At 52.5% G+C, this 21,833-nt stretch overlaps 1 protein-coding gene across 3 annotated transcripts; it reads right to left on the reverse strand.

Annotated features, from left to right (window-relative positions):
- Positions 1-2,375: 2,375 nt before the first annotated feature.
- On the reverse strand, positions 2,376-21,590 carry ARMC12 (armadillo repeat containing 12). Of its 3 annotated transcripts, none has more exons than XM_055127408.1 (9): positions 21,430-21,590; positions 19,956-20,059; positions 17,724-17,903; positions 16,932-17,071; positions 16,012-16,157; positions 15,650-15,784; positions 6,041-6,214; positions 5,849-5,920; positions 2,377-2,803 (listed from the first exon to the last, which is right to left on the reverse strand). In XM_055127408.1, exons 3-9 carry the CDS (start codon positions 17,735-17,737, stop codon positions 2,462-2,464), a joined length of 1,023 nt encoding a protein of 340 aa, XP_054983383.1. In that variant the 5' UTR covers positions 17,738-17,903; positions 19,956-20,059; positions 21,430-21,590; the 3' UTR covers positions 2,377-2,461. The 3 variants fall into 3 exon arrangements, with proteins under 3 accessions (XP_012790217.1, XP_054983383.1, XP_054983382.1); XM_055127407.1 differs by having other exon boundaries at positions 21,269-21,590; XM_012934763.2 differs by lacking the exons at positions 17,724-17,903; positions 19,956-20,059; positions 21,430-21,590 and having other exon boundaries at positions 2,376-2,803; positions 16,932-17,094.
- Between the last annotated feature and the right edge of the window lie 243 nt (positions 21,591-21,833).

The raw sequence follows: 21,833 nt of genomic DNA on the forward strand, positions 1-21,833 counted from the left end.
AAAGGCTCCCAGATAGCAAATGAACAGTCATGTGAAACACACAGTGGGGACGGGGTGAGCATCTTTGTTTGGACTCTCCTTTCTTGAACTCTCGCATCTTCCTGGCTATGGTCTTCCAGGGTGGCATTGCAGGGCTCTTCACAAATGGCTCTGGGGTTCCCCAGATACCCCCCAAAGTGGCCTGAGAAACACTGAACTCAGCTCACTGGGACCTGGCTCAGCAAAGCTTCCCTTCTCTCCACATGATTTCATAGATCCCCGAGAGCCAGTCTTCGATAAACTCATGCTGTGTGCCCTGTACTCGGGACCCCTTCTTAGTCCCCATGTCACCCACCAGCCTCCAGAGATAAGTGAGAGTCTTCATGTCACAGAGAAGGGCACAGAGGCTCATCCAGGGTCCTCGATTGGTCCCAGGTTTCACAGCAAGTGACAGAGCTGGGATTTGGACTTATTCTGATTCTAGAGCTCTCACGTATATCCCACAAACATTTTTGGTCACTAACGCTCTCACCAAATATGTTCAGTTCTTCCTCATATATATGGTAAGACTGATCTTTCTTATACAGTAAAATTCCTCTCTGCGGCCAGAGAGGGTCGAACAGCGGGGAGGGCGTTTGCCTTGCACGCAGCCGACCCGGGTTTGATCCCCGGCATCCCATATGGTCCCTGAGCACTGCCAGGAGTAATTCCTGAGTACAAAACCAGGAGTAGCCCCTGGGCATTGCCAGGTGTGACCCAAAAAGTCAAAAAAAAAGAAAAAGATTCCTCTCTGGCCAGTGAAATGTGGGCCAAAGTGATGAGTATCATTTCAAAAGGAATTAGAAAGAGCCTGTGACCACAGTCCATTTGTTCTCCAGGAGTTAAAGAAATTTTCATTTCTTTAACTGGAGGGGGCTGGAGAGATAGTACAGCAGGTAGAATGCTTGCCTTGCATGTGGCCAATCCAGGTTTGATCCCAAACTCCGGGTATGGTTCCCCCAAGCCCTGCCAGCAGTAATTCCTGAGTGCAGAGCCAGGAGTAAACCCTGAGAATAGCTGGGCGTGTCCCAAAAAACAAACAAGAAATTAAAAGAGAAAAAGAAAGAGAGAGAGGAAGGAAGGAAGGAAGGAAGGAAGGAAGGAAGGAAGGAAGGAAGGAAGGAAGGAAGGAAGGAAGGAAGGAAGGAAGGAAGGAAGGAAGGAAGGGGGGAGAGAGGGAGGGAGGGAGGGAGGGAAGGAGGGAGGGAGGAAGGGAGGGAGGGAAGAAGGAAGGAAAGAAGGAAGGAAAGAAGGAAGGAAGGAAGGAAGGAAGGAAAAGAAAGCTAAAAGGAGGGAGAGAGAAAAGAAAGAAGAAATGAGGGAAAGAAAGATAAAAGGAGGGAGAGAAAAAAGAAAGAAAGGAGAGGAAGGGAGAGAAAGGAAGGAAGGGAGAGTAAGGGAAAAAGAAAGAAAGGAAGAGAGGAAGAGAGAAAGAAAGAAAGAAAGAAAGAAAGAAAGAAAGAAAGAAAGAAAGAAAGAAAGAAAGAAAGAAAGAAAGAAAGAAAGAAAGAAAGAAAGAAAGCGAAGAGCTGTCCTTATCCCAGGTGCCTGCGAATAGCCAGTGTCCCTACTGACCATGTCCCTCCACCCCAGCTGACCTGGGACATTATGCAAATCAGAGAGAAAACCTTGTGGGTTCTGTTTGTTTGTCTGTTTGTTTGGCCAGGGCCACACCCGGCAGTGCTCAGGGCTTACTCCCGGGCTCTGTGGGCCTAAGAGGAGTCACTCTTAGCAGTGGTGCTCGGGGGAACTTATGTGGTGGTGCTGGGAATTGAACCTGGGTTTCACCTGCAAGCACTTGTCCTGTTGCGCTATCTCTCGGGCCCCAGAACCTGGGTCAGGTTTAAGACTAAGATTTGGTGGCTGTTCCTACAGCACCGCCAGGCATTTCTCGACCATAGTCGCCTTCTGAATACCCTGCGAAATGACAGGGACGGTCACAGGACCCCAGGGTGGGGAACACTGGCCTGGTTTTAACCATCCTGACTCATTCACTGCTCTAGCATGTCATGTTGATCACTCTCGACCCCCCAAACCTATCGTCTCCCCAGAACTTCCTGAAAACATCAGCTCCACACCCAAATCTGAGAAGCAGCAAAAAGGAAGTGGGTCCCCTAGACAGAGAAGCGGGGCTGGGGTGGTGTCCATGCTGCGGGGTGGGGTCACGCAGGATAAAATCTATGCTCACAGGGCTGGATGACAGCACAGCAGGTAGGGAGCTTGCCTTGCGTGCACCCACCCAGGGTTCGATCCCTGGCACCACCCCAGATCTCCACCAGAAGTGATCCCTGAGCACCGAGTCAGGACTATGCCCAGAACACAGTTGAGTGTGGCCTCAAAACAAACCAAAACAGAAAAAAAATCGACGACGCCCAGCGCTGGACAGACATTGTCCCCCCCAAGCTTCTTTCCCTCTCTGAATTTATTATGCGATCCTTAAGTGCTACTCCCCGTTAGCAAAGAGAGAATTACTGGGCTGACAGGTGGGCTGGAAGGGAGATCGGCACCCCAGATCCGGGGGGCACTGCAGGCTGACTATGACCTTGCAAGCCTGGATCTGAACGTCCTCCTCCGGGTGAATGACCAGGGCGAGTAGTCGGTCGGCCAGGCGCGAGTTAGCCCCAAAGAGCGCTTCGTGCAGAGACTGTTCGTTGTACTGCCACTTCACAGCTCGGTAGTGGGGGCAATTCCGGCCCTCACTTAGCCGCTCGGCAAACACCAGGATCTCATATAACAGATTCGAGGGGCGACAGCACTGAAAAAGGTTCAGGAAGGTGGGGTGCACCTGAGAAGGGACAGAGCGGGCGTGAGGAGACTGCCAAGGCGGCCTCTGTAGTTCTGCTTCTCCCAGCCGACCTCAACTCCTGCTCCATGACGCAAAAGAATTATATCAGGGTCCACTCTCCAGGAATTGTCTCGTTTTCTTTTTATGACCATTCTCAAACATTGTGTTTTGGGTTTGTGTTTTTTTTTTCACTTTATTTTTAAAAATGGTTCTTCTGCCACACTCAGCAATGCTCAGGGGTTACTCGTGGCTCTGCACTCAGGAATTACCCCTGGTGGTAACCATATGGGATGTTGGAAATCAAAACCGGGTCGGTCTCATGCAAGGCAAATGCCCTACCCGCTGTACTATCTCTTTGGCCCTGTCTCAAATATCATTGCACTGTGGTGTGATTTACTCATAGCGAGTCCAAGACTTTTGCTGACATCAACTTGAAGGCTTACATGTGGCTGAGTTTTAGAAATACTTTGCATGAGGGAAATGTGGATTTATGGAGTTCTAGTTGTGTTTTTGGAGGGTTTTGTTTTTGTTGGGGGGCATCCACACACCTGGTAGTGCTTAAGTGTACTTAACTCTTGGGGGTTGCTGTGGAGGTGGGGGGAGGGGGGAAGGGGTGTTGGACACTGAACCTGGAACCTGGGCCTCCTGCTTGGAAAGCAATTATTCCATCCCTCTGAGCTTTGCTCTGGCCCTGTTCTAGGTGTGTTTAATAGCCAATCTTATTTGTGATTTCTATTTTACCCTTACTAGTTTGCTTTTCTGTTTGGTTTGGATTTGGGGACACACCCAGCAGTACTCAGGGGGACTCTCGGTTCAGTGCTCAGGAAGATGCTCCTATCAGGGCTTGTAGACCAGGTGGTGCTGAGTTCAAATCTGGGGCTCCTCTATGCAAAGCATCTTTTCCAGCCCTTGAGTCATCTCTCTGGTCTCAAGCCTTACTAGTTTTAGGCTTTGATTTGTGAACTGCTGAAAGAATAGTTTACATCTTGCCAATTTCCTGCTATTATAGTAACTATATTAATTTTTTTTTCTTTTTGGGTCACACCCGGCGATGCACAGGGATTACTCCTGGCTCTGCACTCAGGAATTACTCCTGGTGGTGCTCAGGGGACCATATGGGATGCTGGGAACCCGGGTCGGCTCTGTACAAGGCAAACACCCTACCCACTGTGCTATCACTCCAGCCCCTGACTATATTAATTTTTAACTGAAAATTATTCCATTATAAATAGAAGGGAATTATGTCATTTGCATTAACATGGATGCACCTTGAGGATGTTATGCTAAGTGTAATAAGTCAGACAGGGAAATATATTAGATGGTATCATTTACATGTGGAATCTGTGATCCTGTTGCTCATCGATATGCTCAAACAGGCATCAGTAACGTCTCCATGTCGGATTTGTTGTTACTGTTTTGGGCATATCAGATACACCATGGGTAGCTTGCCAGGCTCTGCCATGTGGGCGAGATACTCTCGGTAGCTTGCCAGGCTCTCCAAGAGGGGCGGAGGAATCGAACCTAGGTTGGCCGTGTGCAAGGCAAATGCCCTACCCGCTGTGCTATCACTTCAGCCCCGAATGACTGAGACTTAAACTGAAAACTCTGTAACTGCTCTCACAGTGTTTATTTTTTTTGCTTTTTGGGTCACACCCGGCGATGCTCAGGGGTTACTCCTGGCTTTGCACTCAGGAATTGCTCCTGGCAGTGCTTGGGGGACCATATGGGATGCCGGGAATCGAACCCGGGTCGGCCGCGTGCAAGGCAAACGCCCTACCCGCTGTGCTATCGCTCCGGCCCCCTCTCACAGTGTTTCAATAAAAATTTAAAAATTAAAAAAAAAAAGAAATGTGGGGGCTGGAGCAATAGCACAGCGGGTAGGGCATTTGCCTTGCACGCAGCCGACCCGGGTTCCATTCCCAGCATCCCATATGGTCCCCTGAGCACCGCCAGGAGTAATTCCTGAATGCAGAGCCAGGAGTAACCCCTGTGCATCGCCGGGTGTGACCCAAAAAGAAAAAAAAAAAAGAAATGTGTACTGGTGAAGGGATGGGTGTGGAACTTTGTATGACTGAAACCAAATCATGAACAACTTTGTTACTGTGTGTATCATGGTGATTCAATAAAAAATAGAATAAAATATTTTAAAAATACGTAAGTAAGTAAAGCCAAGCTTATAGAAACAAAATATAGCAGATTTTAGGGGCAGTGGGAAATAGAGGAAGTAGCCTGAGAACAAATTCTGAGGAACTCAGGTAGAAAGTGCCAACTATAGCATAAGTGTGTTACACAACCGAATATGCTGAGATAAAAAAATTATGTGTACTCATAGATAAATGGGGCTGAAATCCTTCCACAATTTGTACATATCTCAAACCACAACAATGGACACTTGAAGTCTCATAATTCTATATGAATTATGTCAACCTATCTTAATAGAATTGAAAACTTCTCCTTATACAAATTTTGCCATGTCTAGTTACTGTTGAGATTATGTTTTTAGGTGCATATAACTTTCGAGTTGCTTTTCCCTTCTGAATCAGCCATTGTAATGTAATGACTATCTCTACTCCTAAGGATGAGATTTATGGCAAGTCAATTTCTCCTAATATTAAAATATCCTCACAGGAACTGGAGTGATGGGACAGTGGGTAGAGCACTTGCCTTGCACCCGGCTGACCTGCGTTTGGAAGATGCCATTCCCTATGTTCTCCCAAGCCTTCCAGGAGTGATTCCTGAGCACCAAGTGAGGAGCAAGGCCCATAAATAGCCAGGTATAGCCCAAACAAACAAACAAACAAAAAATCTAGGTAACTGTTGTCTCCTGTGTGTTTAACTCTGCATTTGGAAGAATTCTCGAAGGAGAACTCTCCTTCTACTGAAAGAACCGAAAGGGTGAGGGCAGAGTCAGGGGCAGGGAGGGGGGTGTTCCGTGTATCTGGTGCCAGAGCAAGAGGAACAAGACGGCTTTGTCTAGGTGGGTTTGTCTGGAGCGTCCATGATTCCCCCCCGTCCCCAGGTGAAATTCTCGCGTTCCTTCCTCACCTGGCAGTTGAGAATATCATGGAGAAGGTCTTCCTTCTGCGCCAGCACGCTCAGCAGTCGGATGGCTTGTACCTGAATAAAGGAAGGAGGAAAGCGTGAGAAGGCGGGTCAGCTGGGCACGTGCTGGCGAAGGTACAAACCTCTGCTTTCGAACTGGGCTCTGCACTGGGGCCAGGCCGGGTCCCTGGGCACCTGGGCTGTGGTATAGTCTGACTGCACGATCTCCATCAAGGCAGGCATCACCCGTCGCAGTTGTGGATAAACAAACTCGGGCACTGGGAGGTTGTTGATGACTTTGAGGCCTGACACGTGTAACTCTGAGTCCCAGATAGTGGAAATCAGTTCTAGGATCTTGATGAAATGTTCCTGGGGTGGGAGGGAGGGAAGAAGAGAATCTTCTCTTACAGGGTGATCTCCAACACTATCCTCTATTTTCACTCTTCATGATCCTTAAAAAAATTATTTTCAAATATAATTCTACTCTTTGCAATTTGGGGGGGGGGAGGAGGTGGGGCTAGGACCGCAACTCAGGGCCTCACACACACACACACAAGGTAAGTGCTTGACCATTGAGCCACCCCTCCCCTGTCCCAGACCCTTCATTACCCTTCCCCCAAGACAATGAGCCAACCCAGTAAACCATCCCCCTAACTTAAACCTGCCAACATTTTTTTTTGGCTTTTTGGGTCACACCTGGCAATGCACAGGGGTTATTCCTGGTTCTGCACTCAGGAATTACTCCTGACGGTGCTTGGGGGACCATATGGGATGCTGGGCATCGAACCCGGGTCGGCCACGTGCAAGGCAAACGCCCTACCCGCTGTGCTATCGCTCCAGCCTCAAACCTGCCAACATTTTTAGAACTAGTGAATCATGTCTAACTCCTTGAATTATTTCTTCACTTGGCTTCTTTTTCATGGCCTCTTGTTCCTGGTTCCTCTGCCCAAAGTCTTCTCTCTCTTAATCATGTCCTGAAGTGATAGGATCTGGACTCAACAGTATTAAATACCATCCACAGGCTGACGACTTTAGAATTTCCATCTCCAGGGGCCGGAGAGATAGTACAGTGGGTAGAGTGCTTACCTGGGTTCAATCTTCAACACCGCGTATGGTCCCCTGATGGACCAAAACTTAAATCAATTAAAATTTCCACCTTCAATTTAAAAATCAATTAAAATTTTTCTGGACACTAGGCTCATATTCAGGTGCCATGCTGCCTTCTCTCCCTACGGTGAAAAATGTAGCCTCACAGAATTAACACGCTCCCCACCCCAGATTCGCTCCCTCCACCACCTTCCCCATCTCAGCCTTCCGACTTCTCTGGCCCCAGCGCTGGGGCGCTTCTTCTTCACATTTTATTGAATCATGGTGTTGCATATGGTTACAAGTTGCTCATGACTGCGTCTCTGTCATACAATGTTCCAACACCTGTCCCTTCACCAGTGCACATTTCCCACCACCAATGTCTCCAGTTTCCCTCCCGCTCGCCTCCCCTGAAGCCTACCTTTATGGCAGACACTTATTTCTTTTCTCCCCCCCACCTCTCTCTTTCTCTCTCTCCCTTTTTCCTTTTAGTTACTGTGATTTCCAATACTTTAATTGTAACAGTATCATGCATATCACTTTAGCAGTTCTTGCCCAGAATGATCATTTCCAACTATCCTTGTCATAGTAGTCCCTTCTCTGTCCTCCACAACCCTCCCGCCGGGGCCCTCCTTGGCGGCCGTCATGCTCTCAACCTCTCCCAATCTCTCAGAAAGCCCGGCCAGTCCTTTCTTCAGAAACCTCTGGCCCCCTTCTCCCCATCCATGAGCATCTCACTTCCACAGCCTGGCTGCAGCCACCTCTCTCCCTCTGGCATTTCTGCATAGGTTTCTGACTCCCTGCTTGCAAGTCTTCCCCAGCCTCACATCTGTTGCAGAACAGCTGGTGGATTAGGTGTGTCCTTCCTCTGCTCAAGAGTTCATATATCCTGGGGCTGGAGCAATAGCACAGCGGGTAGGGCGTTTGCCTCGCATATGACCGACCCAGGTTCGATTCCCAGTATCCTGTATGGTCCTCTGAGCACCACCAGGGGTGATTCCTGAGGGCAGAACCAGGAGTAACCCCTGTGCATCTCCAGCTGTGACCCATAAAGCAAAAAAAAAAAAAAAAGAGTTCATACATCCTGTATAGTCTACTCTGGCTACCTCCCCCAAACCCACCCCCCACCTAGGGTTTCATGGGCTCTCACGGGTTCCCTTCCCATGGGCCTCGTGCCTCTTCCTTGAGCAATGCCAGGCACACACCTTTACACCTTTCTTAGGTTTCTACAGGCTGTTCCCCAGAATCCCAGAATGCTTCAAGACTGCCTTAACGTCTGCCCCCTTCTCCCTGAGATCTCTGAGCTCTCTCTCTCTCTCTCTCTCTCTATATATATATATATATATATATATATATGTATATATATATATATCACATTCATACACACACACAACTCCTATCCCACTGTGTTTGGGGGCCACACCGGCAGTGCTCAGGGCTTATTACTCCTGGCTCTGTGCTCAGGGATCACTCCTCATGGGACCATATATGGTTCGAGGATAAAACCCTGTTCGACCACATACGAGGTACCATAACCTCTGCAGTCTCTCCCTAGCCCCTCTATTCCAGGTCCTTATTTTCCTGTTTGCACTGATACCTGGGGCTCATCTTTGAGCTATTTTAGAATAAGGATAAATTCCCAGAAAGTTACATAAAAGTAACCCAGAAACGTCAGGTATACTCTTTTCCATGTTTCCCTCAGTTTACCCTTGACATCATTATTGTATGATCCTAATGTATAGTTGTATAAATACATTACTGACTCGAGAGAACTGTTTGTTTTGTGGTCGTGCCCAGCAATGCTCACGGCTTCCTCCTGGCCTCACATTCCTGGTGGGGGGACCGGGGAGCCACATGCAATGTCAGGAATAGAACAGGTCAGCTGTGTGCAAAGCAAGCACCTTACCTACGGTACTATCTCTCCGGCCCAAGAACTTATATATAAATATATCAAGCAAGGATGTTGGAATTGGTATAAAGTGTGTCTAGTTCTGTGCCATTTTGTCACACCTGTAGGTTTGTATAGTCACCACTGCAAAGGACAGCAAAGGCCATCAGAATTGTCCCTTCTCTACAGAGGTCTCCCTTATGGGATCCCTGTCTCACATACTTACCCCTTCCCAGCCTTAGCCGTCTACACCTCTCATCCGTTTTTTTTTGGGGGGGGTCACACCCGGCATTGCACAGGGGTTACTCCTGGCTCTGCACTCAGGAATTACTCCTGGCGGTGCTCAGGGGACCATATGGGATGCTGGGCATTGAACCCGGGTCGGCCGCATGCAAGGCAAACGCCCTACCCGCTGTGCTACCGCTCCAGCCCCCTCATCCATTTTTTAATTCTAAAATTTTGTCACATTGAAATGGTAATCGGGGCTGGAGCGACAGCACAGCAGGTAGGGCGTTTGCCTTGCATACACCGACCGACCCAGGTTTGATTCCCATCATCTCATTTGGTCCCCTGAGCACTGAGAATTACCCCTGAGCACTGCTAGGGGTAATTCTTGAGTGCATGAGCCAGAAGTAACCCCTGTGCATCGCCGGGTGTGACCCAAAATGCAGAGAAAAAAAAGGAGATTAAAAAAAAAAAAAGAAACGGGAATCATACTTCCTCTTTTCTTTTTCAGTTTTTGGGTCACACCCGGCAATGTTCAGGGGTCACTCTAGGCTCTGCTCTCAGGAATAATTCCTGCTGGTGGCCATATGGGACCCAGAGATCAAACCTGAGCTGGCCTTGTTCAAGGCAAGTCCCCTAGCCACTGCACTATCTCTCCAGCCCCAGAAAATCACACTTCCTGGCCTTCTGCAATGGACTCTTCCACTCAGGACAGTAACCCTGGAGATGCACCCCTGTTGTTTATTCCCTGTAATTTCTGAGTGCTAGCCTGTGTTTACCCGATCCTTCACTCAGACACTTCGGTTGTTTCTCTGTGGAGACCATTACAAGCAAAGCTGCTATGAACAATTGTGACCAGGTTCCCGCACAGACGTATGTTTTCATTCTTCTAAGATAAATGCCCAGGAGTGTTACTACTGGTTTGTATGGCAAATACACAGCTAGTTCTTTAAGAAATGGATGAGGGGCTGAAGCGATAGCAGTGATAGCACAGCAGGTAGGGAGTTTGCCTTGCACACGGCCGACCTGGGTTCAATTCCCAGCATCCCATATGGTCCCCTGAACACTGCCAGGGGTAATTCCTGAGTCCATGAGCCAGGAGTGACCCCTGTGTATCACCGATTGTGACCCAAAAAGAAAAAAAAAAGAAAATTGAAATGGATGAACTATTTGCCCAAATGACTCCTGTATTGTTTCAGACTCCCATCAGCAATCTGTAACAGATCCAGTTTCTCTACATCCTCACCATAATTTGGGAGCATCGCTAGTTTTGAGTTCAGATCATATAATGGCAGAGGGCGGGGCATGTAGACCTTACTGAGGTCTTACTATGCATTTTCCTAATGTTAAAATATCTTTATTGGATGGGGGAGACGGAGTAGCCTGTGGAACTGAGCCATACCTGGTTGTGCTCAGGGCTCACTCTGGGCTCTGGGCTCAGAGGTCACTCCTACTGGTGCTTCGGGGATCGTGTGTGGGCCTGAGAATCGAAACCAGTGTTGGCCACACTCAAGGCAGGTGTCCTATCCCCTGGACTATCTCTCTGTTCTCAAGATTTTCTCCTTTGATATTAGAGCTCACCTCGATGTCAGCCTTTCTTCTTCCCATCTTAATTTTATTCCACAGCACTTGTCGTGGGAAACTCATTTATCTTTCTCATTTCTGAATAGCCTAACTTGCTTTGCTAAAATATAAGTTCCCCGGGGACAAGAATCTTTGCTGGCCCATTCACTGCTGTAAGACTTGATACAGTGCCCCCTCACAAAGCAAGTGTTTCAATGCACACTTTGTTAAATAAATACAGCAATCCTGGCTTCTTCCAGGTGCTTGGGCTAAAGGCAGTTGACTTCATAAGCTGTCTTTTTGTGGAGCACGTAAGAGTGAGACAAGAACCCAGAAGCAGGAACCCCTGTTCATTAGGACACTGCTCCCCCACCTCCCTGCTGTCCACACCGCTCTGCTGAAACAGGCCAGCAAGCCCTGGGCAGAGTTTCAGGTGGCAAGGCCGGAGAGTGAGAGCTTGAACCAAGCAGTGTAAATGGCTCAGGTTGGGGCAAGGAGGTGGGGTGGATCATGCGTTCATTTGTTGTTGTTTATATTTTAGTTTGGGGGCCACAACCAGTGATGCTCGGGGCTCCGTGCTCAGGGACCATACCCAGATGAGCACATGTGGTGCTGAGGGCCAAACCAGGGCTGGCAGTGCACAAGGCAAGCACCGTCTCCGCTGCACTATCTCTCTTGTACCCCTCTCAACTCCACAGACACCTCCATCCTGTTGGAGCACCTTGAGGATGCCCACACAGAGGCTGATGAGCCTCAGGGGAAGGCGGCTGGGGTGGAGACTGGGGTCAACTCCATTTGCGCCTGGGTCAGAGCCTCTAGGCTGTGGAAGTGAACCAGTTGGTCTGGAGGTCAGCGGAGACCCCAGGCTGTGGACAGACACCCAGATGGAAAGAAGGCTGGGACGTGATGACTGCTTTCAGCTTTCATCCCAGAGAGAACCGGACGAAGGACTCTGGGGAAAGGCGGAACCCGGGCAGCAGGCCGCCTCCTTGCTGAACTGGGTTCTCCGTGTAGGGGAGAGTCTTCATTGCTAGCTAGCTGCCAAGGTAAAATCCACACATTTGGTTTGGGATATAAAACACATAGCTTGAGGGGCCAGAGCGATAACATAGCGGGTAGGGTGTTTGCCTTGCACGCGGCTGACCTGGGTTCGATTCCCAACATCCCATATAGTCCTCTGAGCACCGCCAGGAGTGATTCCTGAGTGCAGAGCCAGGAGTAACCCCTGTGCATCACCGGGTGTGACCCAAAAAGCAAAACCAACAACAACAACAACAAAAATACATAGCTTGAGAGTATTACCTAAGGACAGTGGAAATGAGGGCCAGGAGGACTGGCCCACAGTTGGAAGCTTGCCACAAGTCGGGGGTAGGGCTAGAGGGAGCAGGTGGGATAAAGAAGGGACCACTATGACAACAAGCCTTAGAAATGATGACTCTGGACAAGAACTGAGTGCTAAAAGGAGGTAAAGGAATATATATGATAACCTTTCAGTACTTGTATTGGAAACCATAATGCCCAAAAGGAATGAGAGGGGGAGGGAGGAGGAAAAGTGCCTGCTTGCCCTATGTGGAAGCAGACGGGGGGGGGGGGGGGGGGAGGAAGGAGAGGGAGGAATGGAAGAAGTGAAAGTGGGAACATGTGGTGGGAAATGTACACTGGTGAAGGGAGGGCGTTGGAACATTGTATGACCCAAATGCAATCATGAACAACTTTGTAACTGTGTATCTCACTCTCACAATGATTTAATCAAAAAAAGAAAGAAAGAAAAAGAAGAGAAGGAAAAAATATCAACATGGTTGGGAATCACCACCTAGGAAAACTGAGGGGACCTTGAGGTGAAGAAGAGGCAGCCAACAAGTGCAGGGCTAGAGACCTTTCTTTCTTTCTTTTGTTTTTCCCCCTAAAAGTTTGATTTGATCATTGTGTGATTGTAACCCGAACATGAAAGCTTGTAACTATCTCACGGTGATTCAATAAAATTAAAAAAAAAAAGTTTGATGCCAAAAACTGTAATTGTACAAATATCAAACAGCAGGATGGGGAGATGGTTAAACAGGGGGAGGGCTCAGGCAGTGCTGCTGCCGGGGTTAGAAATGGATGCGGGAAGGGGCCAGAGCGATAGTACAGAGGGCAGGGCATTTGCCTTGCACGTGGCCAACCTGGGTTCGATCCCTGGCATCCCATATGGTCCCCCAAGCACCGCCAGGAATAATTCCTGACTGCAAAGCCAGGAGTAACCCCTGAGCATCGCTGGGTGTAACCCAAAAAGAAAAAAAAAAAAAGAAATGGATGCGGGCCTTCTTGCAAGGGGTGGCAGCCCCGTGGGCCCTACAGCCCGGAGCCCACTCCAGCGGACACGCCCTGGAGCTACCACCCCCCTCTTGGGAAGCCCCAAACCACGTGGGCATGGGAACAGGAAGTAACCGATGCCTATGCGCATGCGCATAAGGGTGACCAACATGGCAGAGCGCGCCTGAGCCCACGTGTTCCTGCAGCAAGAGAGGAAACCGCTCCTGGCATCGGTAAGGAGGCGCTTTCTGAGTGGGGTTAAAGACAGACCTCAAATTACGAACTATATGTTTCAGTTCAAGATGTTTAAAAACATATTTTCAAAACGATATTTTGCCCATTCATGTATTCTCTGCTTTCCCCACCACAGCCCCCGTCCATTGGCATGTGTAGGGCTATGTGGATTCAAGGTAAAGCCACAGTGAAAAATCAGTGAACCAAGGCCAGAGAGAGAGCAAGGTGGAGTGCATGCCTTGCATGCGGAAGGCCCGGGCTGCATCTCTTGCACCGTCTAGCACTGCGGAACAGTTCCTGAACCCTACTGAGGAAGGCCCCAAAACACAAAGTAAAACAAAAGAAGAGAAGCGAATTAATAACCTGGTGGACAGGCGTCAGGTAATGCTGGACCCTGGTTTCAGAGGTTAGGTTTGATTGACATGAAGTGATCAAGCTCTCTTTGTCTGAGTTCTGGGTAGGAATGTTTTGTTTTAGTGTTTGTTTTGTTTTTCTACTGCCCATATACAAATTTTGGAGAGGACTTGGTGGTTGGGCCGCACTCAGAAGTGTTCAGGACAACTCCCAGGCCGATGGTGGTGGTGGAGGAAAGAGGCGTGGTTTGCTTCTCAGATCCAGGGATCATGTGGTACTGAGGATGGAATCTGAGTCAGCCATGTGCAAGGCAGGTGTTTTAACCCTCTGTACACCCTCTGTACTATTTCTCCGGCCCCAATGTTTGTACATTTTATTTTTCAAAAATTTGGTGGGGGTGGGGGGCAGAGGGTGTTTGGGCCACACCTGGTGGTGCTCAGGGCTTACATCTGGCTCTCAGGGAAACTTAGGGTGTGCCGGGGATCTTGCCCACGGCACTGTCGCCCTGCTGGTACATTTTAAATGTTGATTTTTTTTTCCCTTTCTTTTTGGGTCACACCCAGCAATGCACAAGGCTTACTCCTGGCTCTGCACTCAGGAATTACCCCTGGCGGTGCTCAGGGGATCATATGGGATGCTAAGAATTGAACCCGGGTTGGCTGCGTGCAAGGCAAACGCCCTACCCGCTATGCTATCGTTCCAGCCCCCCTAAATGTTGATTTTTAATTGGTGATTTAATTTGGGAGAAATGTTAAAGGGAGAGTTGGAGGTCAAGGAAGAGGTATTTTTTGATAAAAGTGCAAAGGCATGGAATTTGCTAGGAATAAAGGGAAGGAGCTGGGGGAGCCCTTTCAGACAGAGGGCCTTAGGAAGAATGGGGTGCTAGACAGAGACTGGCCCAGATTATAGACTGGACTCGCTGGCAGGAAGCCAGGAAAGGATGGGTAAGGAGACAGGTACATCTGGCAGTAGATGCAGAGGACGTTTGGGAGAGGACGTTTCTCTACATAGTAGTAAAGAAGCCACCAGTGGCCCAGGTGCTGGCCTCTGACCAACTCAGCATAGGGCAGTGGGGGTGGTGAGGGAGTGATAATAAATGTTGAGTCTTGGGGGGATGGGGTGCGGGTGTCAGGAGGGATACTAGGAACATTGGTGGTAGAGAATGGGTAACGGTGAAGGGATGGGTACTCGATCATTGTATGACTTGAAACATAATCACAGAAGTTTGTAAGTCTGTAACTGTATCCCATGGTGATTCATTAAAAAAAAAAAAAAAGTTTAGTCTTTATACGTGATTCCAGGGCACAGTACTTAAAATTTCTTGGAATTTCCCGATTGACACATCTTTTGGTTATTTATAGGTAACAAAGGAATCACCTAATGTAAGTGCCTCTCCACCCCTGAGTTTATGCTAGTAAAGTGACCTTAGAGTGCTTCCAGATGGGGACTGGGGACCAGGAAGCTCAAGCAGGCTTAGAGGGCGGAGTTTGCAACAATCTCCCTACTGGCTGGGGAGAAAAGCGAATCATGGGGTCACTGAGTTATAATCACCATGGGCCAGTGCTAAATCAGTCGTGTCTACAGAGTAAATGGCCCTCAGCCCCCTGACAGAGTCCAGGTGATTTCTGGGATGGGGAGAACGTGCAGGTGGCTGGGAACACCCTCTCCCCCAACCCCCATCCCGTGCCCTTGGCTATCTTCTGTTTGGTGCCCCCTCCTCTGTTGTAGAACAAACCGCCAATCCCCGCAACACGATTCTCCTGAGTTTGTTGAGTCAATCTTAGTGAATTCTCAAGGTGTCATGGAAGGGCAAAGAGCCAGGGACCCCGCCACCTGTCCAGCCAGGGATTTGTGGGTCCTCTGCTAAGACCAGGTGGACCATGTCAAGGGTGAGCTAGTTGGTATCTGAGAATCAGCGGATGTCAGAACCTTCGAGGATGCTTCCTGAGGTCTGGGGTCCAGAGCGACTCTTGCACCCCCATTCTGTTTACTCTTGACATTCAAAGGTCTTTCTGGGCCTGGGAATCCGGGTGCTATTTTACCCACTTATTTCCAAAGAAAAACCTGCTTCTGGGTGACCAACCCAGGCCCTTCTCGCCTATAATTCAGGAGGCCGTGGGCAGCGAGCGGGTGGACTCCCTGCTGCTCGTTCTGGTGCTCACCTGGATCTTAACCCTGAATTTCCTGATGCCAGAGAAAGCCTTAAGTGCGTTCAGAGCCTGGATTTTGACACAGTTGTCCTTGTCATCCAGCATGCAGCCCACCAGCCTGATGTCATCATTAGAGCAAGAGGAGGCCTGGAGTGTGCCAGAAGGAACAAAAGTCGGAGGCTAGGGCATGTTGGGTCACACTTGGAGGTCACCACTCCTCCCCTTCACCTCCTGAGTTGCAGTTACCCCTTAGCACAATCCCACCAGCAACCCGAGAGAGAGACACGTCCTATCCCCGGGACACAGTCTGGTCGGTCAAGGGCGGGGGGCGGGGAGGATAGTGCCACCCGGGCCGGCAGTGGCCCCGCCCTCACCTCAGCCTCCAGCAGGTACACACAGCGGGTGATGCTGTGCAGGATCATGCTCTTGGTGAACTCGTCGTGGTTGTACTCCAAGGAGTTGAGGAGCTTCCGGAGCTCGCCCGAGTCCCGCCCGAGCCGCTCTCGCTCCACGGCCAAGCCTAGAGAGCCATCGCCAGTCACCTGGGGCCGGGGCACTGGGGCAGCGAGGACAGAAAGGGGCGGGGGAACGGGGAAGAAGAGCCCAGGGACACAGCTGCCATGCCCCTCCCTGAGAAGTCTTAGAGGCAGGACCTTGCTCGGGGCTAAAAGAAGGTTAAAGGGACTTCCTGCCCCGGCCCTGCCCTGTCCGGGTCTCAGGAATCCCAGGGAGGAAGGTGGAGCCCGGCAGCCTCGTGGCTTCCAGCAATGCTGAGCCTTTCCCACCACCCGCACGCGCCAGGGCTGTTCCGCAGCAGAAACAGAATCGGGACCCCCCACCCCTTTTTTTTTGTGTTTTGGTGGGGTTAGTGGTTAAACCCAGGGCCTCACAGGTGTGAGACAAACACTGTATCGATGAGCCACGCCCCCAGCCCTGGGGTCCCATTTTTAACCTGGTACCAATACGTTAGCTGCACTCAGGGAGGGTCAGGGCCACTTTCCCTTGGGGATAACCACCCACGTGACGTTTGCCAGGAGACCTTGTCCCGGGTGCTGGGGCGAAGCTAGAATTTGGAGACGGGCCAAGAGGGTTCCGAGACTCCGCCTGAGTGCCGCCCACTCCCCCAGGGGCCCCGTGCTGGTGTCTCCGGCCCTAGGGCCCCGGTGTGGGAGGGTCGGAATTAGAGAGGGAGAGAGGCGAGGGGAAAGCGTCACCTTTGGGCCTTCCCATACTGGACGCCTCAGGAGCAGGCCCCCGGGGGCTAGAGCCCTCTCCCCAGGGACGGGGCACTCACGGGCGATGCAGACGGGGGAGTTGGAGAAGAAGGGAGGCTGGCATCGTAGGCCAGTCTTGATGGCCTTGTAGCAGAGGTAGATGGCTCCGGCGCCCGTGACCACGCTCACTACCACCTTCCGGATGTCCAGTTGCTTCACACTGTGAGGGATACAAAAGCCCATATCTTCAAGTGCTGCCCGGTGCCCAGGTGGGAGCGAGGCCTGAGGCACCTGGGAAGGGCCTCCCGGAACTAGAACCCTGAGCGCCGCCAACCAGGGTACCAGAATCGGAACCCCGGGCAACAAAGGACACTGGGGCAATGATTGGGCGGCCAGTGTGTCTGAAGACAGCAAGGTTTGGCGTTGGGGGGCCGGCCGGTGAGGGCCAAGATTTGAGGGGAGCGTGCCTTTCCGCCCTCTTCTTTAGGGGAGCCAGGTTGGTGGGGGAGGCGGAGGGGGGGCCGTGAGGCTGCCTGTCCTCCATTAGAGGGCAGCAGAGGTCCAATTACTGGGCTAGGGCCCCCATGTCCACCCCCTCCGGGGGACCTTCCTCGGAGGGCGATTAGGGGAGTGTCCTCTGGCAGTCATGTCCCCTCATTCCCGGGGGCCCCCTGTCTTTTAATCGATTCAGCAGAGATCGACTCCCGGGCTTCTGTAGGCTCAGTGACACCCCCGCCCACACCCCCATCCTTGGAACAGCAGAGACAGCAGCTCAGTTTCAAGGTTGGCCGGCTCGCCAGCTCCAGCCCCTAGGGTGGAGGGTGCTGTGTCGCATGGGAAGGACAGGTACGGGGCTCCAGGCCTGCCCTTGCCTGTCTCCCTGCATTGGGTGACGGGGTGGAGGCTACCTGGCTCTAGAACTCCAGGGTTAGGATGCGCGCAGGGACCCAAGTGATTGTACAGCAGGCAGGGCACTTGCTTTGCACCCAGCCAACCCAGGTTGAATCCCCAGTGGCACATGTGGGACCCCAAGCACCACCTCCAAGTGTGACCTAAAAGCAAAAAAAAAAAAAAAAAGAAAGAAAGAAAGAAAAGAGAAAGATCTGTCTGTTCCTGCCTAAATAGGGGGTCTTAAGGCTTGAGTCCCACCACAACCCCTCAGGCCGCTCACCCTTACCCAAGCGGAAGAGGGTCCAGCCTGGAGGGCCTGACCCCAGCCCAGCGACGGGGCAGGGGACACCAGAGCCTTTCTTCTGCTCCTTGAGCAGCCCCGTCCTCAACCTTGCGGGTTACGGAACAGGGCTGAGCTTCACCTGCCTGGCTCTGAACGGGTGAGAAGTGGACCCAGGCTCTGGGCCTGGGCTGCAGCTGGGCTTGTGTTTGTGTTGTTTTGCTCCGGGGCCACGCCCAGCGGGTGGGGCCTGGGGAACCAGGCGTGCTGGGGATTGATCCAGGACCTCTGGCATGCACTCTGCCCATTGGAACTCTCTCTCTTTCCTCTCCCTCTCCCTCTCTCTCCCCTGCAGCTGGGCTTGAGGGAGGTAGGGAAACAGGAAGTCAGCATCCCCGTTAAACTGAAGTCTTCACCCGTTGTACCCAGTCCACAAGAAACCCCCCATGAGCTGACCACTCTCTTCCTGCCCTCTCTTTCAGCATCAGCCTCCTCATGGCTCATTCCTGTCACTCTGTCAAGTCCAGGGTGGAATGGGGGCCCACAGGGACTCCCTGCAGAGCACTTTGATGAGTGGAGACCCCAAGGCCTACCCACTGCCGAAGGACTGCCCCCTAGTCCCCCCACAGCCAATGAACTCCCACAGGGAAAGACAGCTTGGCGTGGAGGCTTCCCTGGGATGACTGTGGAGACAGCCTTCGGCACACGGTCCAGCCATTGGTCCTCTGGGGTGGGACCCTGAGCGAGTGGCCTCTTTGTCCCATGGGAGTTGACCGACTGCACACGGGCCTCACAGCCTAAGTAAACAAGATGTATTTCCATTCTTTTTATTTTTAAAATGGGAGTAGGGATGAGGGATGGGGATGATCACACCTGGCAGTGCTCCCGGCTCATTCCGGGCAGGGATCACTTCTGCTGGTGCTCAGGTGACCAGCGAGGCGGTGTCAGGGACTGACTTCATGTGCCCTGCCGGCTTGCACTTTCTCTGGCTCCATGTGCCTGTTCCATTTTTTTTGGGGGAGGTTGGGGTTTGGGGCCACATCTGGCTGTGCTCAGGGCTTACTCCTGGCTCTGTGCCCAGGGGTCACTTCTTGCAGTACTTGAGGAATCATTGGGGGTGCCAGGGATCAAACTGGGCTCTGCCGCATGCCAGGTAAACGCCTTATCTACTATCCTAGCTGTCTGATCCCTGGGTCTGTTCCTTCAAGACCTCCAAAGGATCGTCACTGGCTCTTGGTTCATAACCTCTGGCCTGCTGTATTTAAAGTTCTGTTGCATTTGGTTCTGCCTTTCAATGATTCAGAAGATAGGGCACGGTCTTCCCCATGTGTCATCTTTACTAGTGCACAGCATGAGGGGAAAATAAAGACAGGAATGTCCCTGCTGCTCCAGAATCAATGGCAGTCATTTGGTTGGGGGGGGCGCGGGGGAAACGGCTGCTTTTGATTCAGACAGTGTCTTTTCTTACTTAGAGAACTAAAATGCGCCTGGTCTGACGAAACGATGGTAATAATAGATGGTAGTTGTGTTTTGAAAGTTCTTAGGGAGCATAAACGAAAAGCTGCAACTCTTTATGGGAACTTGGCTTTTGTTTTGTTTCTTGTTCTGCTTTTTTTTCGGTCAAATCCAGAAATCTGGAACGACCGGCTAGAGAACTCTTCGATTATAAACACACGCTGCCAGCCCTGATTTTCTTCCCTGGCCTCAGCGGAGGACGTGGACGCCCTGGCCAGCATCTCTCCTTGCCAACGGCACTCTGAACAGCGATGTTCTCCGTGGATTAGCTGCAGCTGAGCCTGTGCTGGCACTAGCCAGGCGGCAGGGTTCAAAACCAGTTCAGCCACTGACTTTGCCATTTTGTGCCTCATTTTCCCCATGTATAAAGCGATAGTAATAATATGGGGGTTGGGGGGGTGGGGCGAGGTTTAAGTACCTGGAACAGTGCCAGCACACGCTTAGCCAAGGTCGAATATACTGTAATTGCTACTAAAAGTAGGTTTCATCTGGACCGAAAATGTTGGTGCTGGAAGCCGGTGACTGTGAAGGTAAAAGCAGAAGGTTCTCAAAGAGGCCTGGGAAGTACTTAACTCGGCTCCCCCGTCACACATACCCCTTCCCGGCCTTCCACTTCCCTGCCGCCACCCTAGATGATCCTCCGGCCAGTCAACTTCAATCCTGAAAACCAACCACTGAACCGTTCTGAGAGACTTTAAAGTCTCTTTGAAGCACCCACCGCACCCCGAAACACGTAAAGCTCCCCAGTGCCCCTGCCCCATCTCTCTGAGCTTTGGTCCCTACTACTCCCCCTCCAAGCTGTGAAACTCAAACCACCTCCACATTACCCCTGACTAGGGCTAAGGAGGCTACGGGGCGGGAGGGGTGGGGGCCGGGCGGGGCGCGCGCTCGTGCCCATTCCGGTCGGGCGCGGTCGGCAGCCGCTCCGCGCCCCTGTGCCTAGGACGAGCTGTGGGGCTCCCGCTAGGCACTTGACAGGCTCGCTGGCGTTCGACCGGCTCGGGAAAATTCCATCGGAGTCTCCGTTTTCTCCTCGGGACCGGGGCTCCGAGCACAGTTAACCGTGCGCGCGGGGAAGCACCGCGCTCGGGATTGAATGGGAACGCGGGCGGGCTGGGACGGGGCGCACGGGGCGCGCGCTCCACAAGTGCCAGCGCCCCCAGCACGAGGCCAGGACGCAAAGCCTTTGGAGAGGGGGGCGGATGAAGGGCGGGGGGACACACGGACGCCAGGCAGCCAGAGCCCGGACACTGATCCCACTCTCTCCCCCGAGACCGTCCCCTCCCCAGCCCGCGTTAACCCCCGCCGTGCCGTGCCGGGAGCCAGATCCCGGGGGCGTCTCCGGAGCTCGCCCCTCCGCCGCGGGCGCGGGGACCGGAGGAAACTAGGCAACCGCCCCGGGCGCGGCGGGGGCCGCCCCCCTCCCCCGAGGAACAGGACCGCGGGGGCCGGGCGGAGGCCGCGCCTTTCCCCACCCCGGGCCTTCCCCGGCTCCCCCTCCCGCACCTCCTCCCCCCGCGCGCATCCGGCGGCGGGCACAGGATGTTCTTTCGCTCCGTTCCCCCACCCCCCGCCCCCGCTCTCACTTTCCCTTCGCTCCCCTCCCCCACCGCCGCCGCGCCCGGCGCCGGCACCTAATTTAACTCCTTCTTTCCCGCGCTCCGCGGCGCCCGGCTGCCCCCGGAGGTTTCTCCTCCCCCCCCTCCACCCCCCTCCCCGCTTCCCGCCCACCGTCCAGGGCGCAGCCCGAGGGCTGTCCGGGAAGGGGCGGGCCTGGGCCCAGCGCCGGGCCCCGGATCCTTCTTCAGCAGGGTCGGGGGAAAAGGGTGGAGAGGGGGTTCCTAGGACCAAGACCGGCGATCTCCGACCCCCCCCCTCCCCCGCCAGTTCACCGGTGCGCGGTGGGCTGGGGAACGGACCACCCTCGAGCGAGCCACGCGCCCCAGGAAGGCGGCCGGCAGGAGTCGGGGGCGGAGGGGCTCTCGAGATCGGGTGTGGAGCCTCGGCGCGTCGGACCCCAGCCTCAGCCCCAGCGCCCGGGAAGGGCCGGGGGCTCCGCCAGTGGATGGAGACAGGCCACGCCCCGCGCGCTCACGTCACCGTTTCCAAGGCAACCGGGGCGGGGCAGCGGGTGGGCGCGGCCAAAACCTCGGAGAAAAGACTGTCCAGTGCTCCGGGACGCTGCGGGCGCGGGGGACGGGCTTTTTCAATGGTCTCCTCTCGCTGGAGGCTGCGGGGAAGGACAGGGACAGGCGTGTTTGTCTCTATTCAGCAAACGTTCATTGAGCCGGAGCTG

Source organism: Sorex araneus, chromosome 2 (assembly GCF_027595985.1).
Source record: "Sorex araneus isolate mSorAra2 chromosome 2, mSorAra2.pri, whole genome shotgun sequence".
In the NCBI taxonomy this organism is placed as follows: Eukaryota; Metazoa; Chordata; class Mammalia; order Eulipotyphla; family Soricidae; genus Sorex; species Sorex araneus.